At 48.3% G+C, this 22,665-nt stretch overlaps 1 protein-coding gene and 1 pseudogene across 8 annotated transcripts in view; one reads left to right on the top strand and one right to left on the bottom strand.

The window, feature by feature from the left end:
* The window catches only part of MVB12B (multivesicular body subunit 12B), a 168,799-nt gene extending 152,424 nt beyond the window's left edge, over positions 1-16,375 (bottom strand). For 4 of the 8 annotated variants that reach the window (XM_036238466.1, XM_036238468.1, XM_036238467.1 and 1 more), the window contains exon 1: positions 10,874-11,020. In XM_036238466.1, the coding sequence (XP_036094359.1) occupies positions 10,874-10,951 (78 nt within the window). In that variant the 5' untranslated portion in view covers positions 10,952-11,020. Of the gene's footprint in view, positions 1-10,873; positions 11,029-16,185 lie in introns of those variants that run through there. The other 4 variants (XM_016137360.2, XM_036238464.1, XM_036238463.1 and 1 more) reach the window with 4 other exon arrangements.
* Positions 6,530-6,645, top strand: LOC118601291 (annotated as a pseudogene).
* Positions 16,376-22,665: the final 6,290 nt, after the last annotated feature.

The following is a 22,665-nucleotide window of genomic DNA, read 5'->3' on the forward strand; positions in this document are numbered from 1 at the left end:
TGCTTTGCAATTAGCAAGTCATTAACAGAATGTAAGGATTCTGCCAGTGCTAAAATATCATGCTGTGAATTTAATAAAGAACATGCGAGGTAAGTTTTTTTATTATTATTATTATTAAGATAGTACTGCCTCTACTATCTATGAGAGAGGGAGGGGGAGATAAGCATGGGAATAAATAAGAAATATTTTATTTGCTGATAGATTCCCGTCCTTGGCTTAAAATATCCTCCACGAGGTACTGATGACGATGTCTCTCTTTTGCTCTGAGGCAGGCTATCAAATACGGCAGGGTAAATTCACTCTTAAAGCAACGATGCTGCTCCCAGAATGCACCAGGGAAGCAGCCCAGCAGCAGGTTCCAAGATGGCTGCAGGCTGCCTGCAGCTGAGGCAGACAAAGGAGCCAGCGGCCTGTGCCCGTGTGCGCCCGGTCACAGCCCGGCCTGCAGGATGGGAGGATGCCCCGCGCAGAGCATTAGCACGGAGCATCTCGCGCGCCTTCGTCTTTCCTTTTCCCCCAGCTGCGTACCCTGGGGATCAAGGCAGCCTTTTGTGAAATACAGACAAATGACTCCTCGCGACGTGGGGCTGAGGCCAGCTCGGCGGTGGAGGAAGCGCCACCACCAGCAAAGGAAGCTTTTAATGAGAAACGCCCAAGATATCCATGGCAGAGGCAATCGCTCAAAGCGGCTTGCCCTGAATTACATATTTTCTGACTGCAAATTACTTTTAACAGCGTCTCTACCGTCACTTCAATTGACCTTCCTAACAAAAGGCCATTTATTAACTAGCACTCCACATTTCCCAGGCTGCGTGGAGCCTTGAGCCAGAAGGGATGGCACTGCCGAGTACTCAGCCACCCGGGGTCACAGGCCAGGCCTCTGAGACGGGGAGAAGAGGCCATTAATGCTGGCCTGCAGAGCAAATCTGCCCGGGGGGGGGAGGGGAGAGGGACAGGGTGTTTAAGGCCAACATTAACCTGTCTGGCAAGAGGCAATGCTGGCTGAAAACATAAAATACCAAGGTCTGCTTGCAACAATGCCTGGCTTCACCGTCAGCAGCTCCCCACCGGCGCCTACCTCTATCTCAAAGTCCTAACTGCACGCAAAACACGCTTACACACCTCCCCTGCATGTGCAATTCGCAAAAAGCCTTCTCAGGATCCTTCTCAGGCAATGCTCACGTGAAGCCCGGTGGTGGCTGGGTCATATTATCCCTGTTTTAGAGGAAAGGAAACTGAGGCCCAGAGTTCTCAGATGCCATGTGGGTGGCAGAGCTGAGCAGGGCGTCCAGCCCTCCTTCCCCAGGCCGGTCTGCTTCCCACGACACTGCAGAGAGGCCAACGTCCCATCCGGCTGAGAAGGCAGTTTCAACACTAATTACATGTAAAATGCCAAAGCTCTCCCTTCTCCAGCCATAGCCCAATAAGTGAAGCAAGGAGGGAAGAAAAGTAGAGAAAGATAAAAGTAACATGGGATTAATTTTCCTCACACCTCGGTTTCAAGATGCAACATTTCCTTCATAAATAATTTACAACAATAAAAATGAGCGAAGGCCATGTTTGTGTAGGACGGAGGTAAATTTAGGCCTAATGAGGGACATTCGCGCCCTGCACAGGAGAGAACAGGTTGATGTATGGTGCGGGGTGAGCTCCGGCAACAGCACGCGGGGGGCTCCATCACCAACCACACGTCGCAGGGCCAACCAGGAGGAGTGGGGAGCAATGTGGGAAACCTCCGCCATCCCCGCTGCGGCTGCATGAAGGGTCTCTACGGTGAAAGCCAAAAGCTGACCCAGTATTTTAGATAACGAGGCGACAGATGTGGAGATTACTCCAACCACCGACTGAGCCAGCCCGAGACTACTACGTGAGTGCTCCGTAAATGCCAGGTCAGGAACGAAGGGGGTGCCAGCACCTGGGAGTCACACCTGCTCCTGGGTGTGGAGAGAGTGCTCTGGCGACACTGACCTTGAGCTAGCCCTCCTGACTGAACCGCACAGGTCATCTGGTCCCTGTACCCACGCCGGGCCAGCCTCTGCTAGCTAGATCATCTGCAAAGCTGGGGGCTGCAGAGCTTGGCTCCCGGCAGCTGTTCCTGTGTCTGCCTGGGGGGATTTTGCCTGGGAAAGGCAGGAGTGTGACCGTGACCGTGTGGATGTGCGCACGCGGGCGTGCACACTGCATGTGCTCACTAGGACTAGCTGGGGTCAGTGAGGGTGTGGTGTGCTTTCCAAGCAGGAGGATTTTTTTTTTTTTTTTTTTTATGTCATGCTGGATGAACACTACGCAGCAACACTGGGTGGGAGAAACCCGTTTCCTGCTTCTGCCTGCAATGCTGCCCACAGAGCCTGGGGCGGCCCCAGCTCCCAGCACTGCAGCGCCCGCCAGTGCCGGCATCCTGGGTTCACAGAGAAACGAACTTTAACTATAAAGCCCCTTCGCACAGACAGCACACTGCTGCCTTGTAGCCGATCAAAGAATTACTACAACAGTGTGCTTAATCCCTAAAAGTCAGCAGTGCCAGGCTTAACCGCTGCCCAACATTGTTTCAGAATCAAAAGCGAGCCTCCCGCCCCAGGTCTGGGAGGAAACTCAACTACTGTATCACAGCTGAAAACTCAGGGGAACTTTGATATCATCTCTGTTTAATTTCCCTGGCCCCCTGAGCCTGGGGTTTATCTCGTTTTATCAACTCCGGTACTGAAATCAAACCCAACTAACAGAGCTCAGACCTCTCTTCAGCGAGGCCCTTCCAGCAACGGAGTGGGGGTGCAGGCTGAGAAGTGTAAAGTGCTGGGGGTGGGGGTGGGGTCGTGGGCAACAACTGCAAGGGGCAGGGGGCACTGCCTTCAAAGCAGGCACAGCGGGAACCCCGCCAGCCTCCCCGCCAGGGCCAGCGGCCAGCACTGCCCAGGGCCGAAGGCCTGACGGGCCACACAACTTCTGAAGAGAGTAATTTCAAAGTATTGAGGAGGGGGGCAGGTTAAATTGGGCTACTGTAATTGAAATGACAAAACCGGTGGGTTAATTAAGTTCCAACAGAAGGACGAAATTGCAACCGGCCTTTTTGAAATCTAAAGTCAAGGGCACAAAAGACAAAGTGTCTGAAGTGTCTGCCTGCAGCTACCGGCTTTCGGGGCTGGGGCAGAGCGGTGGATAAATATTTCGCTCGCCGTGGGAAACAGCCCAAGAGCAGGGTCTCACTAAGACCGGCTGTCCCCCAGCAGAAGCCGCTGCCATGGCCATCGGCTTTGTGGGTTTCCAAGTGGCAGGGGTGGTCCACGCCCCCCTCCGCTGTCCCACAACTACTGGCACCTTTCTGCTGACAAATCTTAAGCAGGGGACAATAGGACACTGTTCTGTCCCCATGGGAGGGAGCCCCTGGCCAGGCTTCACCAATGCACACCACAGCAGCGCGCGCACACACACACACACACACACACACGCCAACCGGGACTCCTCCATGCAGCCAAGATGCAGAGACCTACCTCCTGAGGAAAGCGGAGGCCAGGGCCCATGCAGCACCCAGGCGAATGGCCAGCCGGCTGGCGGGGCCACGGGGGAGACAGTGCGCGGGCTGAGAAGCGCCACTGTCGGACCTCAGGATAGCATCCTGGCACCTCCCGCACTTCGGTCTGGACCACTTACCAAATGACCAGTCAGAAGCCAAACCACCCTGACAAACACTGTTGAGTGTGGTCAGGTGGCAACAAGCCACAGGCTGCTAAGATGTTAGGAAACGAAAGCAAATATTTTTCTAAGCTCTTTTAGATCACAAAGAATTTTCCACCTAGGGAACTAACAATGGCAAGCACTTCCTCTTCCCCAGTAAAAGTCAGTTGCTTCTAATAGAAGAATCTGGTGTATAAACGCATCTACTCTGACCTGCGCTTACACTTACATTAACCATTTGATTACCAAATAGATTTGCCACAAACCACGTGAGACAGGCCTGGGGTTCAGGTTGCTGCAGCCCGTACGGTGCAATTCTAGATACCGGAATTCACTCTCCAAAAATAAATCCGGTTTCAAGTTCTACGGCACTGCAGCAGCCAAACGCCTGCCCGTTACAGGCCTGACTCTGCAAAACCAGGATCCTGGTGCTGGCGGGGGGAGCGGCATTCTCCAGCACACTGTGAGCGCCACACCACCCTGCCCTCAGTCACCACAAACAGGGGTCATCCTTGCCCACTTCCATCAGGTCTGAGTGCCACACTGTCCCTTAGAGAGGGGGAGGACAGAGGACCCCAACAGAGGCAGACGCCCTACAAATGAAACCATGCCAGGAGGCCAAGAGCGATGCTCTCTTGATGTTCAGTGACATGAGTCGCACCCTTGCCCTGATGGTCACAGCATCTACAGAGGAAGGAGCAGCCAATACGTTATCGTAACGCTGGGCTCAGGGGATCCCAGGCCCGAATCATCAGAACACATGGCCTCGGGTCCGCCAGGCGAGCCCCACCACCGCCACCCCTCTGTGACTTTCACGTGGGTTTTGAGAGTTTCTTTTCATACATTCGGGCACCTAATTATTCTACCTGTACACTGATGACTTCCCAAATACCCGCACAGACCAGAATTTTCTGCTGAGACTCAGGTGTGTATCTAGTGTCCCATTAATACCTCGAAGTGGGCTGACCTTGCCATCATCCCCCCAAAGCCTCTCCCAGATTCCCAGGACCTGACAGGACTGGGCACACAGCAGTCAGTCCACAAACATTTGTGGTGAGCTTTCATGCCAAGCACTGAGGAAGATGAAAAATCTGACTCTCTGGCGCAGCAGTTACCAAATTCTAGAGTGCATAAGAGTCACCTGGAGTTTGTTAAAATACAGATTCTTGAACTCATTCCCAGAGATCCTGATTCAACAGGTGTAGGATGGAGCCTGGGAAGCTGCATTTCTAAGAAGATCCAGTGATGCTCAAACAGCTGGCCCTCAATCCAAACTTTGAAAACAAGACAGTGTGCACTCATCAGATGTCTGATGACTGACTGAATGCATGAATGGAAAAAACCTGAAGGAATCAACTGTAGGGAACAGCTCCAGTCTTTCCCTCTGCAACACAAGTCAGCCAAGACAGCAACGGCAGCCACCCAGTTCCTCCCCTATGACACCCATCCCATCATTCCAAATGTGGGTCACATCTCCCATTCTCCCCAAACCTTTCCCCAACTGCCCAGCCAGACGGGTACTGTCACTGAGAATCCTAATGTTGTCCAAGGACATGGTCTCAACAGATACATGTGTACACGTGTGCATGCGCACGCACGCGCGTGCGCGCGCGCGCGCACACACACACACACACACAACCTTTCCTCTCAGAAGGTTAAAACACACTTTTCCTAGCAGAACATAAGTTGTTCAGAGGTGCTGTGTCCACCACAATGGTTACTCAATAAATGGACTGTGGATAGATGGATGGAAGAAGAATGAATGTTTGAAGTTCCTATCATCCTCTCGAAACTACTCATATCTCTTTGGATAAAGAAGGGCACATAAAGCAGCCCCATGCTGGACAAACAGCATAATTCTAGGGACGGGCCACCTGCAGGGAGGCAAGACTAAAGTACTGGGCAGCTCCAGAGGCAGGTCTGACTCAAGTTCACATGGGCTGGAGGAGGACCTGACGGGGCCCAGTGGACCCCAGGCTGGCTGCACAGAAGACTCCCCAAAGGAGCTTATTAAAACCACAGCTGCCCCTTCCAGTCCCGTCTTCCGATTTAACAGGTCTGGGGCCAATGCCACTATGCTGGGTGATACTGCAGAGAAGAGGACATGGCCACCACTCGTGGAGCTCAGAGGCTGAAGGAAATAGCCAGGAAGAAAGGGACTGCAAATGAGGGGACACTCCCTCGTGCCTGGTGAGTCATGGAGACCTGAGAGGAGAGATGCCACTCGATCTGGTCCCCCTGAAAGGCGGAGGGTACGGAGTGGTGAAGACATCACAGGCCGAAGACATGGACAGAACACGGACTGTGGGGGCAACTGTGAGGAGCAGATGGGCTCTGAAACAAGCCAAGGAAATGCTTAAACAAACAAATGAACGATCGAAACAGTTAAAAACCTGCCTGCACTTCTCCGTCGTTTCTAAGGTCTCGGCAGTAACACAGATCTACTGGTCGGAAGGAAGAGATTCCCAAGTCTTCCATTCATAGTTCCTCTTCTGTAACTGAACGCTTCTCAAAGCACCACTTCCTGCAGACCCCCGCGGGGCCTCCTGATGCTGTTAGCTCAGTGGGGAAATGAGAGGCAAAGCGGAACAGCGGGCTGCAAGCTTGGGAGTCAGAGGGACCTGAGCCTGCGTCTCAGCTGACACTTACAGCTGTGTGACCCCAAGCACGTTAACTAAACTGAGCTTAAGTTTCCATCCCCATAAAAATCAAAATGATAGACAATACCATTTTTTTCTACAGGGTTACAATGTATATAAAGACTATGTAGGACATGGTTCCATAGTGTAGCGGTGAGCACATCTGCTTTACACGCAGAAGGTCCTGGGTTCGTGCCCCAGTGGAGCCATGGTCCATGGTCTACGGCCATGCCGCCCTGGACAAGCCCGATGTCTGATCTTGGAAGCTAAGCAGGGTCGGGCCTGGTTAGTACTTGGATGGGAGACCACCTAGGAAGACCAGGTGCTGTAGGCATAAATAATAAGCAAGAAAGCAAGCAAGCAAGCGTGCATATGTAGAAATGTAGAACTTACATCAAAAGACACACTTCACAGTGTGAAAAAGTCAACCTAGGGAATGGGAGAAAATATTTGCAAACTATGTATCTGATAAGGAATTAAAATCCAAGTCTATAAAGAACTCCTATAACTCAACAACAAAAAACCAAACACCTCAATGAAAAAAAAAATAGGCAAAAGACTTGAATAAACATTTCTCCAAAGATGATATTCAAATGGCCAATAAGCACATGAAAAAATGTCCAACATCACTAATCATTAGGACAACGCAAACCAAAACCACAATGAGATGTCACCTCATACTCATTAAGACAGCTATGATCAAAAAAACAGAATGTTAGTGTTGGCAAGGATGTGGAAAAAGTGGAACCCTGGAACCCTGTTGGTGGAAACAAATGCAGCCGCTATGGAAAACAGTATGGAGGTGCCTCAAAAAATTAAAAATAGAACTTCTCTACGAGATACAACATCTGGGTGTGTATGCCCAAAGAACTCAAAACGGGGTCTCCAAGAGTTATCTGTACATCCATGTTCACAGCAGCATTATTCACAATAGCCAAAAGGTGGAAGCAATCAATCCAAGTGTCCACGGACAGATGAATGGACAAGCGAAACGTGGTACATCCACACGGCCTTAAAAAGGAAGGAAATTCTGATGCGTGCTACAGTGTGGATAACCCTTGAAGACATTATGCTAAGTGAAATAAGGCAGTCGCAAAAACACAAAAACTGTATGATTCCACTTATATGAGGTAGTTGGAGTAGCCAAATTCATAGAAATAGAAAGAAGAATGGCGGTTGCCAGGGGCTGAGGGAAATGGGAGCACAGAGTTTCAGTTCTGCAAGATAAAAAGGTTCTGGAGATGAGCTGCACAATGTGAATGTATTTTATGCCACTAATCTGTACAGTTAAACGATTAGGAAGGTAAATTTCATGTTATGTGTATTTTACAACTTAAAAAAAAAAAAGCATCTACAATTGTGCTTCTCAAATTTCAGTAAGCACAAGTGCAACCCAAGGATTGTGTTAAACATGCACATTTGGGGGCCCCTTCCTTAGAAATTCTGATTCAAGGTCTGGGTTTAAGGCCCTGAAATTTACATTTTCATAAACATCCTAGGGATGTTTAGTTCATTAAGAGTCCATTTATGTCTCTCTTCTAAAGGATCAAGGGATATTCTTCTGAACATTTTGTTTTGCTGATCAGTATCTGTTTTTTAAAAATGTGTATGTGTACAGAACAATCTTACATGGTTGATTCTAGCCACAAGCCCAACAAGATAGTCCCCCAGTCCCCAGGGAAGTATGAGCTACAAACCTCCACTGTGCGACCCCTGGGCTCCAGGCCCACAGCCTCTCACATTTCATCCTGGATCTTGCCAGAAGTGTGTCAAGTAAGCCCAACACATGCCCACAGGATGTTCCCAACAAGGAGGTAAGATCAAGCACACCCTGCAGTGTGTCCGCCCCCCAAGTGGCTGGGAAGAGGAGATCTGATGCAGGCAAGTCCACTGCAAACAGAACAGACAACCAGAGAAACCAGGGCTCCCCAGGGCAGCCCAGGGAGCAAAAGACCAAGGAGAGCCAGTGAGGCCAGTGAAACACTGGCCAGGGAGGGCCTCAGAGCGAGGGAGAACAGCCTGGGGGAGAGGCAGCGTGCTCAAGGAACCCAGGCCTCCCCTCCCACAACCTAACCCACAAAGGAGGCTCTGCCCACTCAACCATGGCCAACTAAATAGTGTGCTCGACCCATCACATCCAGCCATGTAGTCATCTGTTATCTTCATCATCATAATAGCACCTTTGACATTTCCCATGCTGAACTACAACACCGTCATTACTTTCTAGGGCAGCAAGGATGTTGCTCTTTGAGCGCGGAGCACTTCTAACCTGCTAAGGCAGAAGGGCCCAGGACATCTGGATTCTGATGCCCCCAGAAGCAGATCCGTCATGAAATTGATAGATTAACTTTCAGCCCCCACCCCACACCTTCCAAGGCCCTGACAGTGGCTCCGGCAATGTCTTTAGTTATGTGGTTTTGTGAAATGTACAAAGCAAGATATTCTTGTATTTTTCTTATGCCCCTCCCCCACATAAAAACTGTCTAAATGGCAGACGCATAAAAGACAGACCCACAAAATTCGCATCTGTGGTTGGACCCCACTTGAATTTAGTGAAGACTCCCCCACGCCCTCTACAATGTCACCCACATTCACACATATTAGCTCATTCCGCCTTACAGGGTGGTTTTATTCTTAAGCCACTTCTACGAATAAGGAAATGGGGATTCAGAAAAGTTTCACAAGGTTCCATGACTTGCCTGGGGTCCCCCGGGTTCCAGCAGGTAGACTGAGTTCAAATCGAGCCCTTAAATCCAAGCCCAGTGCTCTTTCTCCTCTAGCACCACTTCCTAGTTGCTCTGAGAAGAGCTAAATAATAACCACACACGGGCGCTATAAAAAAAAAAAAAAAAATGAAGCTGCTCTTCTGATTAAGCTGTTAACAAACACTTACTAATAACTGCTAACTTTAACTGACCACTTGCCCCGTGGCAGGCATAGATCTAAGCACTTCTCTTGCGATATTTCATTTACGTCTCGCCATAATCCTATGAGACAGGTATCATTAGCCTCACTCCACAAATAAGGCAACTGAGGCTCCGACAAGTTCGTTTATTTGCCCAAGAACACATGGTGAACAGGAAAGCCAAGGCTTAAGATGAGGTCTAAATCTAAAATTCTTGCATTTAACATGCCGGCTAGAAGTGGGGAAGGCCCAGCAGCTGGACGGAGGCAGGGCAGGGAAAAATGCCTTCGGCAGAAATCAGGAATGTGGCCTAAGACCCAGAAGGAAGGAATGAAAAATGCGAATCAGAGGTGACTCCAGGCTCAAAAGAACCAATAATTTCCCCATCACGTGGATGTTGGTGCTCAGGTCCCAGCCGAGGCCCTATCTCTCGGGAGGCCCCATTTAAATATTCTTTGTATGGCACAGTATCTCCAAGCACCCTGCACAGTTTCGGAGAGCAAGAAAGGTGTCACCCATCTCCTGAAACTAACCTTGCGAATACACTGAGTTTTTAGTCTAGGCTTCCACAGAGCTTATTTCTTAACTTTTCTAAGGCTTTTCTGGTGCAGCTGATAAGATTTTCTAGCCCTGTTAAAATGAGATGAGATCCAGCCAGCTGTCCAGAAATGTACAATGAGATTATATTGAGAAGGAACCACCAGAGACAAAGGCTGCTAAAGACACTGGCCTGCTGTCGGCTTTTGTGGCAGAAATCTGAGTGGGTGCTGTCTTGGGTGGGGGCAGGGAGCAGAGAACAGGCAACAGCCATGTGCCTTTTGCCCTGGTGTGGCCTTCTTCTGTGCCTTGCTGAACAGGCTGCTGAGGAGCGAGCTGGGAACAGAATGGTCACATCTTTAATTGTGAGAAAGGCTGATAATTTAGTTGTGTATTGGTAACACAGAGGGCAACGATGCTCATGGGTCTGCCTTCTTCACCTGGACCTGTCTCTGGGGGTTTGATGTCCCTCTGCATTAGGCCATAGCTGTTGTCCCAGCCCCTGCCCCTCGCTTAAGCTGGAGTCTCCACAGGGTGCTCATCAACACGCCCACTATCTTTCCAGGATGAGTACCCCGGGTCGCCCGCGCCCTGGCCTTTGGGTGTCCTATGCGGTACCCAGGTCACAGATGAGGCCACACCCCAGATGATGCCCGAGGCTCAGGTGCACGCTGGTCTGCACCCACGTGACCGCAGAGAGCTGGACCCCAGGCCAGGGCAGTCAAACGACTGTCCCCAGTCCGTGCCAGGTGGCCGCGGCGGCCTGGGCACAGGTGAGCCGCCTCGCCTTTCCAGCAGGCGGAGGGGGCTGTGGAGAGGCCCTCACCTGTCCCGGCCCTGGGGGCGCTGCTTGCACTCGGGTCCCAGAGCTCCGTCCCGCCTGCACGCGCAAGGCCACGCCGGGACGGGATGCCGCGGCGCCGAGGGCCGGGTGGAGAGCGCCGGGCCTGTCCCCCGGCGGGCCGGGCACGCAGCCCGCAGGCCCCGGCGCGGCCCGGCCCCGCCCGCCCGCCCCTCGGCCCGGGGCCCGCGCGCGCCCGCCCGCCCGCCCGCCGGGGCAGCAGGGCCGGCCCGGCCGAGCCTCCGCGGCGCCCGCCCGGCCCGCGCGGCCTCACTTAACTGTTCCCCGCTGGGGCGGCGGCGGCGGCTGGGGCGGCGGCGGGTCCCGGCTCCGTCTCACGCAGAAGCAGCTTCTCATCGCCCGGGCGGCGCGGGAGGGGCCGGGCCCGGGGCCCAGGCGGCGGGGCCGGCGCCGCAGCTCGAGCGCGAGCCTCACCGGGAGCGGCGGCGGCAGCGGCGGCAGGGGCGGGGCGCGGCCTGGCGGCGGCGGCGACAACGGCGGCGGCGGGCCGGGCTCCGGGCCTCCCGGCGCTGGCGCTGGCTCCGGCTCCGGCTCCGAGGGAGGCGGCCGGCGCCCGAGGCTGCCTCGGGCGGGAGGGAGGCACCGGGAACCCTGGCGTTCGGAGCCCGCGCCGCCGCCCAGCCGGCACCCCGTCTCCCCACCCCAGCCTCGCCCCCGGCCCCCGCCGCCGCCCGGGCCTCGCGGAGCCTGCAAGCGGCCCCCACCTCAGGCCCCCGGGAGCCCCCGGCCTCCACGGGGCTGGGACACCAGCAATCCCCTCCCCCAGGCTGGTCTCTTGCAGGGACCCGCGGTCCACTCAGCTCTCTTAGGCCTCACTTTATCCCAAACCAGTCCTAACGCTCTGCCGCAGATTCCTGGGAGCCCCCAGGCCACTTGGAGCCCTGCATAACCGGTACACACGTACACACACACACATGCACACACGCGTTGGCCTCCTGCAGGGACACCTGGCCCACTCTGCCCTCCTAGGCTTTACTGAACCCCAAGCCAATCCTTCAATTCAGCTCACTCCGATTCAGGACATCCCACTGCCCCACCTGACCCAACACAAGCTTAGCCAGGCTCCAGACCCCACTGCTAATCTCGGGCCTCTTAAATTGACCCCAATCTCCTAGCAATTTCCCATCTCCCCATATGCTGGGCAAATGATGTCCCCCCAGAGGCCTAGAGCCAGGGGTATGGGGCCAGCTTCAGGGAGGCATCTAGAGGGAATGTTTTAAGCAGAAGTGCTGCCCTATAGAACCTGAAAAAAGTATGAGCCAAGAGGATAAAAAGGTGCAACTGGTTTAAAAAAAAAAAAAAAAAAAAAGCAGAAGGAAACTATACCCTTAACCAAATATGCCCTACGCAGCCCCAACAGGAGTAGAGAAACCTGTTCAACCTGGCATTCTCCAAACTCACCTGAGCCAGGACCAGAAGTTTATCAATTAATTTCCAATATATAAATCACTACTGTAGACCAACCTCCTTAAGTATATAATAGTTGCAAAACTACTAGATAAAAATGGAGCAATTTGAATCTGGCTTGCTGTAAAACAAGCCAAACTCATCATGATCAAGATTTATTCTGAAAGTACAAGGATAATTCAACATTAGGGAATCTGTAAATTCATCACAATGTTATAGGAAAATAAATCACAGGATATCATCAACAGGATAGATACTTTAAAAGTATTTAATAAACTTCAACTACTTATAAATTTTTAAAAACCTCTTAGTAAGCTAGGAAGAAAATTTAAACTTCTTAACATGACAGTTTATCGAAAGCCATCAAGCTTTTAATAGTGAAACACTGAAGGTATTCCCATCTAAGTCAAAAACAAAACAAGGATGCCTACTATAATTGCTAATAACTGAAGCCAGTGCAAGAAAATAAAATAAGAAATACAAATATTGGAAAGGAAGAGACAAAACTGTCATTTAAGTGCATACCTAAAATAAAAATTGAAGAGCATCAAATAAAAATTCTAGAGAATTTGGTAAAGTGGCCAGTTATGAAATAAGCATCAAAATCAATGGCTTTCCTAAATACTACAGGAAAAATCTTCTCCATACAGAGGGATTTTCATTGGAATAAGAAACTTGGCCTCTTTCCATCCTAGGGGAAGACAAGTGATCTGATTAGTGACTTTGGGAGAAGGAACTGGACAAGAATAGATGTTCTCCTTTCTGGCTTTGGCTGATTGCAGGGAACGAATATTTTCATGTACTCTCCACCATGTGGTAAGTGGACCTGTTTCTGGGGCAGAGAGAGAGCATTGTCCAGTACTGCCTGCTACTACAGAAGCAAATCTACCCAAGTCAGGGGGGAATATAGCAAGCCCACATGGCTACAAGTCAAGGGCGACATGTTCCAGTCAGCTTTGTTAGTAATAGAAGTTTTCTCATTTCCTATGTCTCTTTCCTATATCTTAATGCCTCAGTTTCTTCCAAACTCAGAAGAGAGAGCAAGGTATTATTTATGGGAGACCCTAAATACAACACTAAATACCGGTAATTTCCATTTAGAAAGTATAATTTTTTTGAAAGATGATATTCACATTAGCAATGAAAACTATAAAATACCTAGGCATAACCTTAGCAGGAAATGGCAAGGCACACAGAAAGAAACTATAAAACCTTACTAAAGGACATAAAAGAAGTCCTTAATAAATGGAAAAACATAACAAATCCCTGGACAGGATGTCTCTATATTGCAAAGCTGTCATATCTCCCCAACTCAATTTATAAATTCAGTGGACTCCAAATCAAAGAACTAATATAATTTGGGGGATGGGGTATAATGGAACAGGAAAAGATTATGCTATAACTTATTTTGATAGACAAATATGGGAACACATCCAGGACCTTTTTGACCTGAGTAATTCTATTATATTAATATAAGAATATTATATTAATAATGAATATGAAATAGAAATATAAGCTCTACATTACATCTGTTAAAGCATTATTGTATACAGGAATATATACTCTTATCACATATTAAGTTCTGTTTATAAATGCCTTGTTTTTATCCACTGATTTATGCATATATTTCTAATACCCACCTTCGAACCATATTATCTTGCCTAGACCACTTCAATAACTTACTAGTCTCCTAGCTTTGCCTCCGTCCAAATAATGGAAAATAGCAACCAAAGTGATCATTAAAAAACGATAATATTAATAAAACACAGCAAGTCACTCACTTGCTTAAAGCCCTCCAATGACTAACATAAAATAAAGTTCGAAGGCTCCGACATGACCTACAAGATCTCGTTCGGTCTGCACCTCGCGCTCCCGGCCACCGCCTCCGCAGCTGCGCTGGTCCCACTGGTTTCCTTTTGGATCCTTAAACATCGGAGCTCTTTCTGCCCTGGGGGACTTCGCTTAGAGCATTCCTCCTCTCCATCTGTATGGGTCCCGGGCCTGCTCATCCTCACACTCTCAGCTTCAGGGTCACCTCCTTGGAAGCCTGCACCGGTCATCTATCTAAATAGGGACTCGTTGTCTTCATGCCACACGAGTTCATTTCCCACTTATCGGTCATCACAATTTGTAACTACCTACCATTTGTTTACCTGTTCGGCTGTCAGTCTTCCCATCAGACTAACAGCTCCATCGAGGTATCTGTTCATCAGGCTAGATGTGTGACACATACTAGCCCCTCAGTAAACATTTGTTTAATAGACAGATGTGTCGGCGTTTACTATGTGCATACCCTTTGTCCATGTCTAATAATTATCCCAAGTAAACACTCAGGCAAGTGCACACAGATGTATGTTCAAGGATAATTATTTCAGCATTGTTTATAATGAGAAAATATTAGATGGATCCTAAATGTCTAGCAATAGAAGAGTGAGTTGTTTAAAAAAAAAAACGAAGCTCTACTGACGTAGTAATAAAAAACAGCTTATAGAACAGAATGTATTTATTCTATCAGCCTATTAAATTTATATTTAATAGTGATTATTTATATATATATTAACATATGTATAAAATACTTAGGAAAATGCATTCCAATATTAACAATTTAATAGTGCCTGTATCTGGAGGGAGGTAGAGGCTTTATTTTCTCTTTCGGCATATCTATCTCTATATGTTAGTATATCTTATATATATGGATGTGAGTAACAGAGCAGCCAGCAACAGTGGCTCAAACAACAGGCATTTATTTTACGGGCCAGCGGCCATCTACCTCAGTCTCATCATTGGAGAATGAAAATGTTAAGAACACACGTCCTTCCATCCTTTGCCGACATCCTCAGATGGTTGTCTTTTATTCTCATGCTTGTTGCCTCATGGACACAGGATGGCTCCTCCGGCTTCAGAAGTCATGGCCGCCTCTTCTACAGCAGGAGAGGGGATGAGGAACAAAATTTTTCCCAGAAACTCCCCAGCAGACTTACTGAAATCCCATGGGCCAGAAATGGGTCACATGGCACTCTTAACTGCAAGAGAGGCTAGGAAGTTGGTTTGGTCAATCATGGTCGCCTCCTGAGGCTGGCCATATTGCCAGGCCAATAAAAACCACCATTTCCTTGGAAAACACTATGGAGGTTTCTCAAAAAATTAAAAATAGAATTCCCATGTGACCCAGTAATTCCTCTTTTGGATATATATCCGAAGGAAATAAAAACGGGGTCTGGAAGAGACATCTGCACCCCCACATTCATTGCAGCATTATTCACAGTAGCCAAGACATGGAAATAACCTAAGTGTCTGTCGGTGGATAAACTGATAACGAGAATCTGAGAGAGATATACAAGAAATATTATTCAACCATAAAAATGAAGAAAATCCTGCCATTTGTGACAACGACAGATAAACCTTGAGGACATCATGCTAAGTCAGACAGAGAAAGACGAACACCAAATGAGCTCACTTACATGGGAATCTAAAAACACCAAACTCCTAGAAACAGAGAGTAAGTAGATTGACACTTGCCAGGAGTGGGCTTGGCGGGAGTGCGGGGGGATGGGCGAAGGTGGTTAAAGATACAGACTTTCTGAGATGAATTTATAAGTGAATGTGTTCTAGGGATCTAACTTCAGCATGGCGACTGTAACTAACAAAACCCTACTGTATGTTTGAAAGTTGCTAAGGGAGTAGATCTTAAGAGTTCTCACCACAAAATAAGTAACTATGTAAGGTGATAGGTGCGTTAACTAACCTTATTGTGGTAGTCATTTCACAAGTGTATATGCATACCAAATCATCATGTTGTATACCCTAAACTTACACAATGTTCTATGTCAATTATATCCCCATACAGCTGGAAAACAAAACAAAACAAAAAACAAAACAAAATAACAATCACTGTTTCCTTATCAGAGAGGAAGGCAGTTAAGATCTTAAAAAATTTTCAGTAATGAACATATATAAGCTTTATAACAAGAAAAAAACAGTGTTAGTGTATTTCAGACATGAAGAGACCCCAGAGGGTATTCAATGCCACAAAGCGCTTGTTCTGAAAGAGGTGCATAAAGTGTGGCCAACAGTTTGGAAGGCAAGTCCTTCCTGCTTACCAGCCCTGCTCCTACCCACCCTTCAACCCCCCTCGAGAAGCCTCCTGAACTTGAGATTCCTACCTCTCGTTTTTGTCCTCTGTGGTCTTCCTCAAGGGCTCTCTCAATTAATACACACATCTTTACTCCTACGACTGTGTTCTGTTATCGATCTGTGCGAACTAGAGCGGATTGATTCTGCCTTGCAGAGAGTGAGGGGGAAATTTCATCAGTTATCAGCCTTGCTGGCCAAACACAACTGTTCCCTGGTCTGAAGTTTTTGATCTGATCTCTGCTCCTAGATTGAACACAGCTGCTTGTAGGAGGAGGCGGCAAACAGGTGGGGTTGACGTGCTTGTGAGGCAGGTGTGTAAATATGGCTGGCTCTTTTTCACAAGAGTTTGACTAGAGGATGTGAAAAATAAACACAGAATAACCACAAACAGTGCTGTTGAAACGAAGAAACCCATACCACGTGCAGAAGTGCTTTTAGTACATAGAGGCACCACATGATGACAGACCCAGACTGTAATTTTTTCCATGCCCTCCCTAATTGAGAGGAAATTGACCCAGAGAGCTGGCACAAAGAAGGCATCACAGAAAAAGCCGCTTTCTCTGCTTTTAGACTCCAACCCTCGTGAAGGCAGGGGACCGAGGGAGTCTTGTCTCCAGGACACCATAGGTACTCAACAAACATTTCTTGAATGAATAATGTCAGTTCTTAACAACAGTTGTTAGGAATCGTGATAACTCCCACTCAGAGGGCACTGGGCGAGGCCCCTCTGCATAAATTACATCCCTGAGTACCAACATTGATCCAGGAAGCAGGACTGTGACCCCCACATGGTAACTATGGAAAATGCAGCTTCCTTTGTCACACTGTGGCAACTAACCTCAAAGCAGATGCTTTTAATTTTGTCATACAAAACTCTTGGACAGGCTATTCCAGAGCCCCACCTGCTAGTCTGTGGATAGCCATGTGCCTTCGGTCCCTCACTAGAGTCCTGGCCAGGCTCCCGGGTTCAGGGAGGTGAACAAAATCATTCCTCCTTCAAGATGCTCAGTCTAGAGGGGATTCAGGGGCTTGTTGGTCCACAATTGTGGGGTCGTTAGTAACAGAAATGCATTCGTATCAGCTTAAGGCAAAAGAGAATTTGCAGAACAAACGAGGATTCTCGTGAAAGCAGTGACAAAGCAGGAAAGTTCTAGGGTTTTTCTAGGGCCACTCGCCTTCCTGTTGCTCCAGCTGGTCTTTGCCTCCATTCTCTGCGCTAAGAGACCACATTTTTCTTCTTCTCCTGATTCGCTATCTAACGGGGCTACCCAGGTGGTACCCTCAGCCCCCGTCTGTATCGTGGCAGTTCCAGTGACCCACAGACACTGACGAGCGTCTCTAAGCCCCAATTCCAGACAGATGGAGAGAGAATCTGATAGGCCCAGAAATGGTCAGGTTTAAGTTGGAACCAATAAACTGGGACGCAGAGCAAGGTCACATCTCTTTGCCTACTCCCGGGTACCAGGCACTGTTGTTTGCAAAGATTGGCTCCCAATCCGCGGTTTGTGCTCTTATTTTCTTCACACCATGATTTTTAATAGTGAAATTTGAAAGTTAACCCTTTGTTTTGCTGTTTGTTTTTTCTTTTGCTTCGTATCATTTCTTCCCTGAGGTACTGAGCCTCAGGAAAGAGGCTTTAAAGAGGGAAGAGGCTCAGGCTGAGACCCTAGAAGGAATTGCCAAGGAGAAAACACATTGGGTAATCTTTCAAAATATTTGTTGATGGCACAGGTATTACAATAGGGTGTGAAGTAACCTGCCCAAGGGTATTACTACATATAGTCAAACTGCTGTTATAATCGTGAGAATAGAAATATTCCTTCTCCCAGGAAGAAGCTACAGAGACGGATGTATCCGTGGGCCTTGAAGAATGAGGAACAGTCAATAAGCAGGCAAAGAAGGACAAGCTGTACAGATACGCAGTGTAGAGGAGGGCGAGAGGTCTGTGGAAGCCACGGTGAAGGGTACATGGCTGGGAGGGGACAGAGTGAGCTTAAGTGGTGGCCAAACCAGCTGGAAGGATCTGGTGTCCAGAGTGAGGGCCTTTGGGAGCCATGTCCCACGCAATTGCATCCGAAAATGATTTTAAGTACAAGCCTTGTACTGATGACTCCCAAATTTACGTCTCTGGCTCGGTCCTCTTCCCTAACTCCAAACGTGTACATCCAACAGCCGACCTGACCTGTCTAGTGGGCACCTCAAAAGTAACACATCTGGCACTCAGCTCCTGATCCTCCCTTCCAAATCCACTCCTCCGCTCAGTCTTCCCTGTCTCAACTATTAAAATCTCCATCTTCCCAGGTGCTCAGCTAAAAACCTGGGAGCTGACTTTGCCTCCTTCTTTTCTCTTGTATCTCACCCGTTACGTCAGGCTCAAGGCTCAGGGTGGTAAAGGAGGTGTCTCTCCTGAGCGCCAAGTTTACTTGCATCTGTGTGGAAGAAGGCAGAGCGCGTTCCATTGGAAGGACGCACACGAGCTGGCCAGGTAGGAAATGGTGCTCCAGGCAGAAAAGACATGTGTAAAGGACACACACCTGGGTGATTGGTGACAGGCTCTGGAGGGGCCTGCGGGGTGAACTGAGGGACCTGGAGAACCCTGGACAGGACCTGCAGGAGTTGGGCGGATTCCACCTGCTTCTCCTGCATTCACAGGGACTAACGCCTTTTGCCTGTTTGGCTGCCCTAGGCTCTCAGCATCCTAGTTCCTAAACTTCTATGTTTGGCTTTGGCCCTTGGCTGCTGTCTGTCATTCACCCAGCCCCGTAGCCTCCAAGTACCACTTCCTGGACCCATCCTAGTCAATGAGACAGGAAATGCAAATAGGAAAATGAGAAAAATGAGGACAACGTGGCACGGTAAAGGCAGGATTGCATTTCCCTCTGCGTGTTACCACATCACGGGAAAATGGCTGAACATACTGAAAGCGTGTGGCATGTCTGGAATGCTCGGGCTTAACATTTAAGCTACATGATGTACACGAAATTCACGTTAGGGGCCCTGAGGGGAAAGACACTTCAAACAGGTGAGCAGTTATTACAGTAAGAGGCCTGTATGGCCATCAGTCGAGAAGAACGTGAGAGCATTAAAACCTCGCAGCAGGAGAAGACGAGCGGTGATTTCGAATGTGATTCCCAAATTGAAAGTTTTGAGGACGTTCTTTGAATAAAAAGTGGTAATTTGCCTCAAGCAGCTTCTTACACAGGCAACTTCGAATAGGTTTACAGTGGGTCACAGCACAGACTCCCTTATTTGATGACAAAAAGTTCTCATGGGCCATTCCAGGAAGCCAACTAATGTACAGTATCTGTGTACACCCAGTTAGCATGTCCGTGCACACACGCTGTGCATGCATCTGAGCGTGTGATCTGTGTGAAGTTATCAACTGTCTTTTCCATGAAAGGAATGTTCTTTATTGCACTATCATTTCCTTCTGGCTTATAAATATTAAGATGCCCTTTATTCTATGAAGTGATGATGATAGTATGGCCTTCTGAGATAAAAATAGCTCTCTGTTGCTTTCTAAATTATTTCTGGAATTTACCAATCCATGATCCCAAAGTCTGGGAATCAGGACCTCCCTGATTAAACTTTTGGTTTTGAACTCTTAACTCCAACTTTGATCTGACTATCTCTTCAAGACACAACTTCCAGTGTTTTTTGCCCCAGGAGCTAAAATTTGCATGGTATTTAAGGTTACAAGGGACAAAAATTCAAAATGGGAGGGAACTAGGTTACGATTTAATAGCTTGGTCAAAGCTGGGACTCCCACTGTTCTCATGACTCACATGCTTCACACAGTAACCAGAGTACCAGTCTGCAATATAAATCGGCTTCTATCACTATCCATGGTAGAGACTGCTGGGGCTCTCCAATGCACGTGTGTGCTCCTTTACATTTCCCAGCCTCCCTTGGGGTTAGCTTAGCCATGTGACTAGTTATGGCCAATGGGAGGTGAGCACAGTGATCTGTGTTACTTCAGGCTAAGGTAGATAAGTATCTGGTGTGTCTTCCACATTCTATTCCCTCCTTCTACCTGCCCCTATGGAGATGACACCAAGGTGACCTTGAAGCTACAAGATTACGGAGCTGTAAGATGGAGTCAACCTAAGTTCCTGAGCTGCCATTTAGAGGAAAATCTTCAGACCATAGTAGACTGTTAGGTAACAGAGAAATAAAATTCTATTGTAGAAAGCCACTGAGAATTGAGTATTTATTACTGCAGCATAGCCTATCCTATTCTGATGGACATACTGCCTTGCTAAAATACCCACCAGGGCCAACCCACTGCATTCGGAAAAAGATCCAAAATCTTTTCCTTGGCCTACAAAGCCTTACCTGTGGTGACCCTACCTACCTCTTGGCACTCCCTTCCTGTCCTTTGCTCCCACATTCACTATGCTCCAGTCACACCAGCTTGTGAAGGATGCCCAAACGTACCGAGCTCATTCCCACGGTCGGGCATTTCCACTAGCAATTCTTTCTGCCTGGGATATTCTGCTGTCAAATCTTACTCCCTCTTAGCATTCATCTCAACTTAAATGCCTCAGAGAAATCTTCCCTCATCACCCGAGTCAAAAAGCCTCCATTTGTCACTCCGTCTCATCGTGTTTTATTTTCATCTCGGCGTTGATCACTACCTGGTATTTTCTTTTTTATTTAATTGTTCGTTTGGTTTCTGCCTTGTCTCTCTTATTTACCACTGAATCCCCGGTGCCTAGCAAAGAGCCTGGGGCACAAGCAGGGCTCAAGTGATACATGTCTGTTGAGTAAATGGATGAATGAACAAATGATGCAGCGCCATCTCCTCCGCCTGCCCGAGGAGCTAACGGCGCCTGGCGGGCAGTGGGTTGGAGTTCCCGGTACCCATTGCTTCCCAAAACAGGGACTTAGAATAACAGCGATCGTTTACTTTGCTCACAGATCTGGACGTTGACTGGTTTTTTTGCTAGGCAGTTCTAACTTGGGGTGTCTCATGAGGGTATATTTAGATGGTGACTGGGGGCCGGGGTCACTCTAAAGACCTCTTCACTCACATGTCTGGCTCATGGGCTAAGAAGACACAGACATCTGGGGTTTCATCCACTGACCAGTTGTGTGACTGACTTTAGGCCAGTTACATAATCTCTCTGAGCCCCAGATCTTTATATGTGTAATAGAACCAGAAATGATAACTCCTACCATTTATTGGACACCTACTACGTTCCAGGCACCATATATGTTAAATTCTTGGCACACCTGTCTCACATTCTTTTAACAGCCTTTTTTGTAGATGTTCCTATTATAGGACCTCCTTATTTTATAGATGAAGAAACTCAGGTTCAGAGAAGTTAAGTGTCTTGCTCAAAGGTTAATCATGCCAGAAACTTCCAGACAATGTGGTACATTGAGCCAATATTGAAAATCCCCTCTCCTACTCTACTAACATTAAAATACTAGATAAAATATATCAAAAAATAATGTAAATGCATAGCTGAGTTCAGAGCCAAGGATGAGGAAGCCACAGGAACCAGACGAAGAGAGAATCCAATGTTGGAAGGTGAGCAGGACCTGAGGTTGAGGGGATGCATGCCTGGGCAGGGGGAGCTTTGGGTCTTCGGAATGAAATGGGCTAGAACTGAGCTATGTGCATAAAGCCAGAAGCCCCAGGGACGTGCTTGCTAAGAGACAGAAACACCAGGACAACTGAGCCCAGGGCTCTTGAGCCACCAATTCCCCATGAGCAGCCAAAGGCTCCAAGACCTTCAGTGGAGCTAGAATATCCAAGCGACAGGGCTAAACCAAGCCTGGTTCCACCTGGCTACCAGATTCCATGCTTGTGTGTTTACCGTGAGGCAATCTCGCTTTATCTAAGCATCCAACTTAAATAAACCATCTCCAGACACCTCTGCTTGTCCTTTCTACTTAGTATCCACTCTAAACGTCTGTTAGAGCTGACAAATGATAAAGGAAAAGGAAACCTTGGAAAGCAAACAAGGCACCTGTAAATCAATGAAGGGTCAAAGACAAAATTGCAATGGCCATTAGAACGCCAGAGTTAGAAAACATTCCTTATCAAAACTTGTGGATTGAAGCCAAAGGCATAGTTAGAAGGGGACTTTTACTCTCAAAGAAGGCTGTGGTGGAAGAATCAGACTGTAAATAAGGCTACGTAGCAAGACTCAGGTAAGAAAACAGACAGCACCAACATGGCGATTGGAAAGGAGAAAGAGAGCTAGTCACGAAGACGGTTCCAGATGGCAGTCAATCCAAAAAGACACCATCGTGGAAATTAAAAAGTACCACACTTACAAATAAATGAAGACAGAAACACTGCCCATCAAAACGGATGGGGGACATTCTACCCACTGGTCTGTGAAAGAGGCAAAAGGACTTGCCATCCACTTCTGCCAAGAATGGAAAAGAAAGCAGGTGTCCAGGGCTGCGCCACGTGCCAGGGTAAACCCCAGAGCCATGGAGACTGATCCTGGGAAACTAATAAGCAACCTCACCTGGAGCCAGAGAAAGACCTT

The sequence above is a fragment of the Rousettus aegyptiacus genome, unplaced genomic scaffold (assembly GCF_014176215.1).
Source record: "Rousettus aegyptiacus isolate mRouAeg1 unplaced genomic scaffold, mRouAeg1.p scaffold_m13_p_3, whole genome shotgun sequence".
NCBI classification, from domain to species: Eukaryota; Metazoa; Chordata; class Mammalia; order Chiroptera; family Pteropodidae; genus Rousettus; species Rousettus aegyptiacus.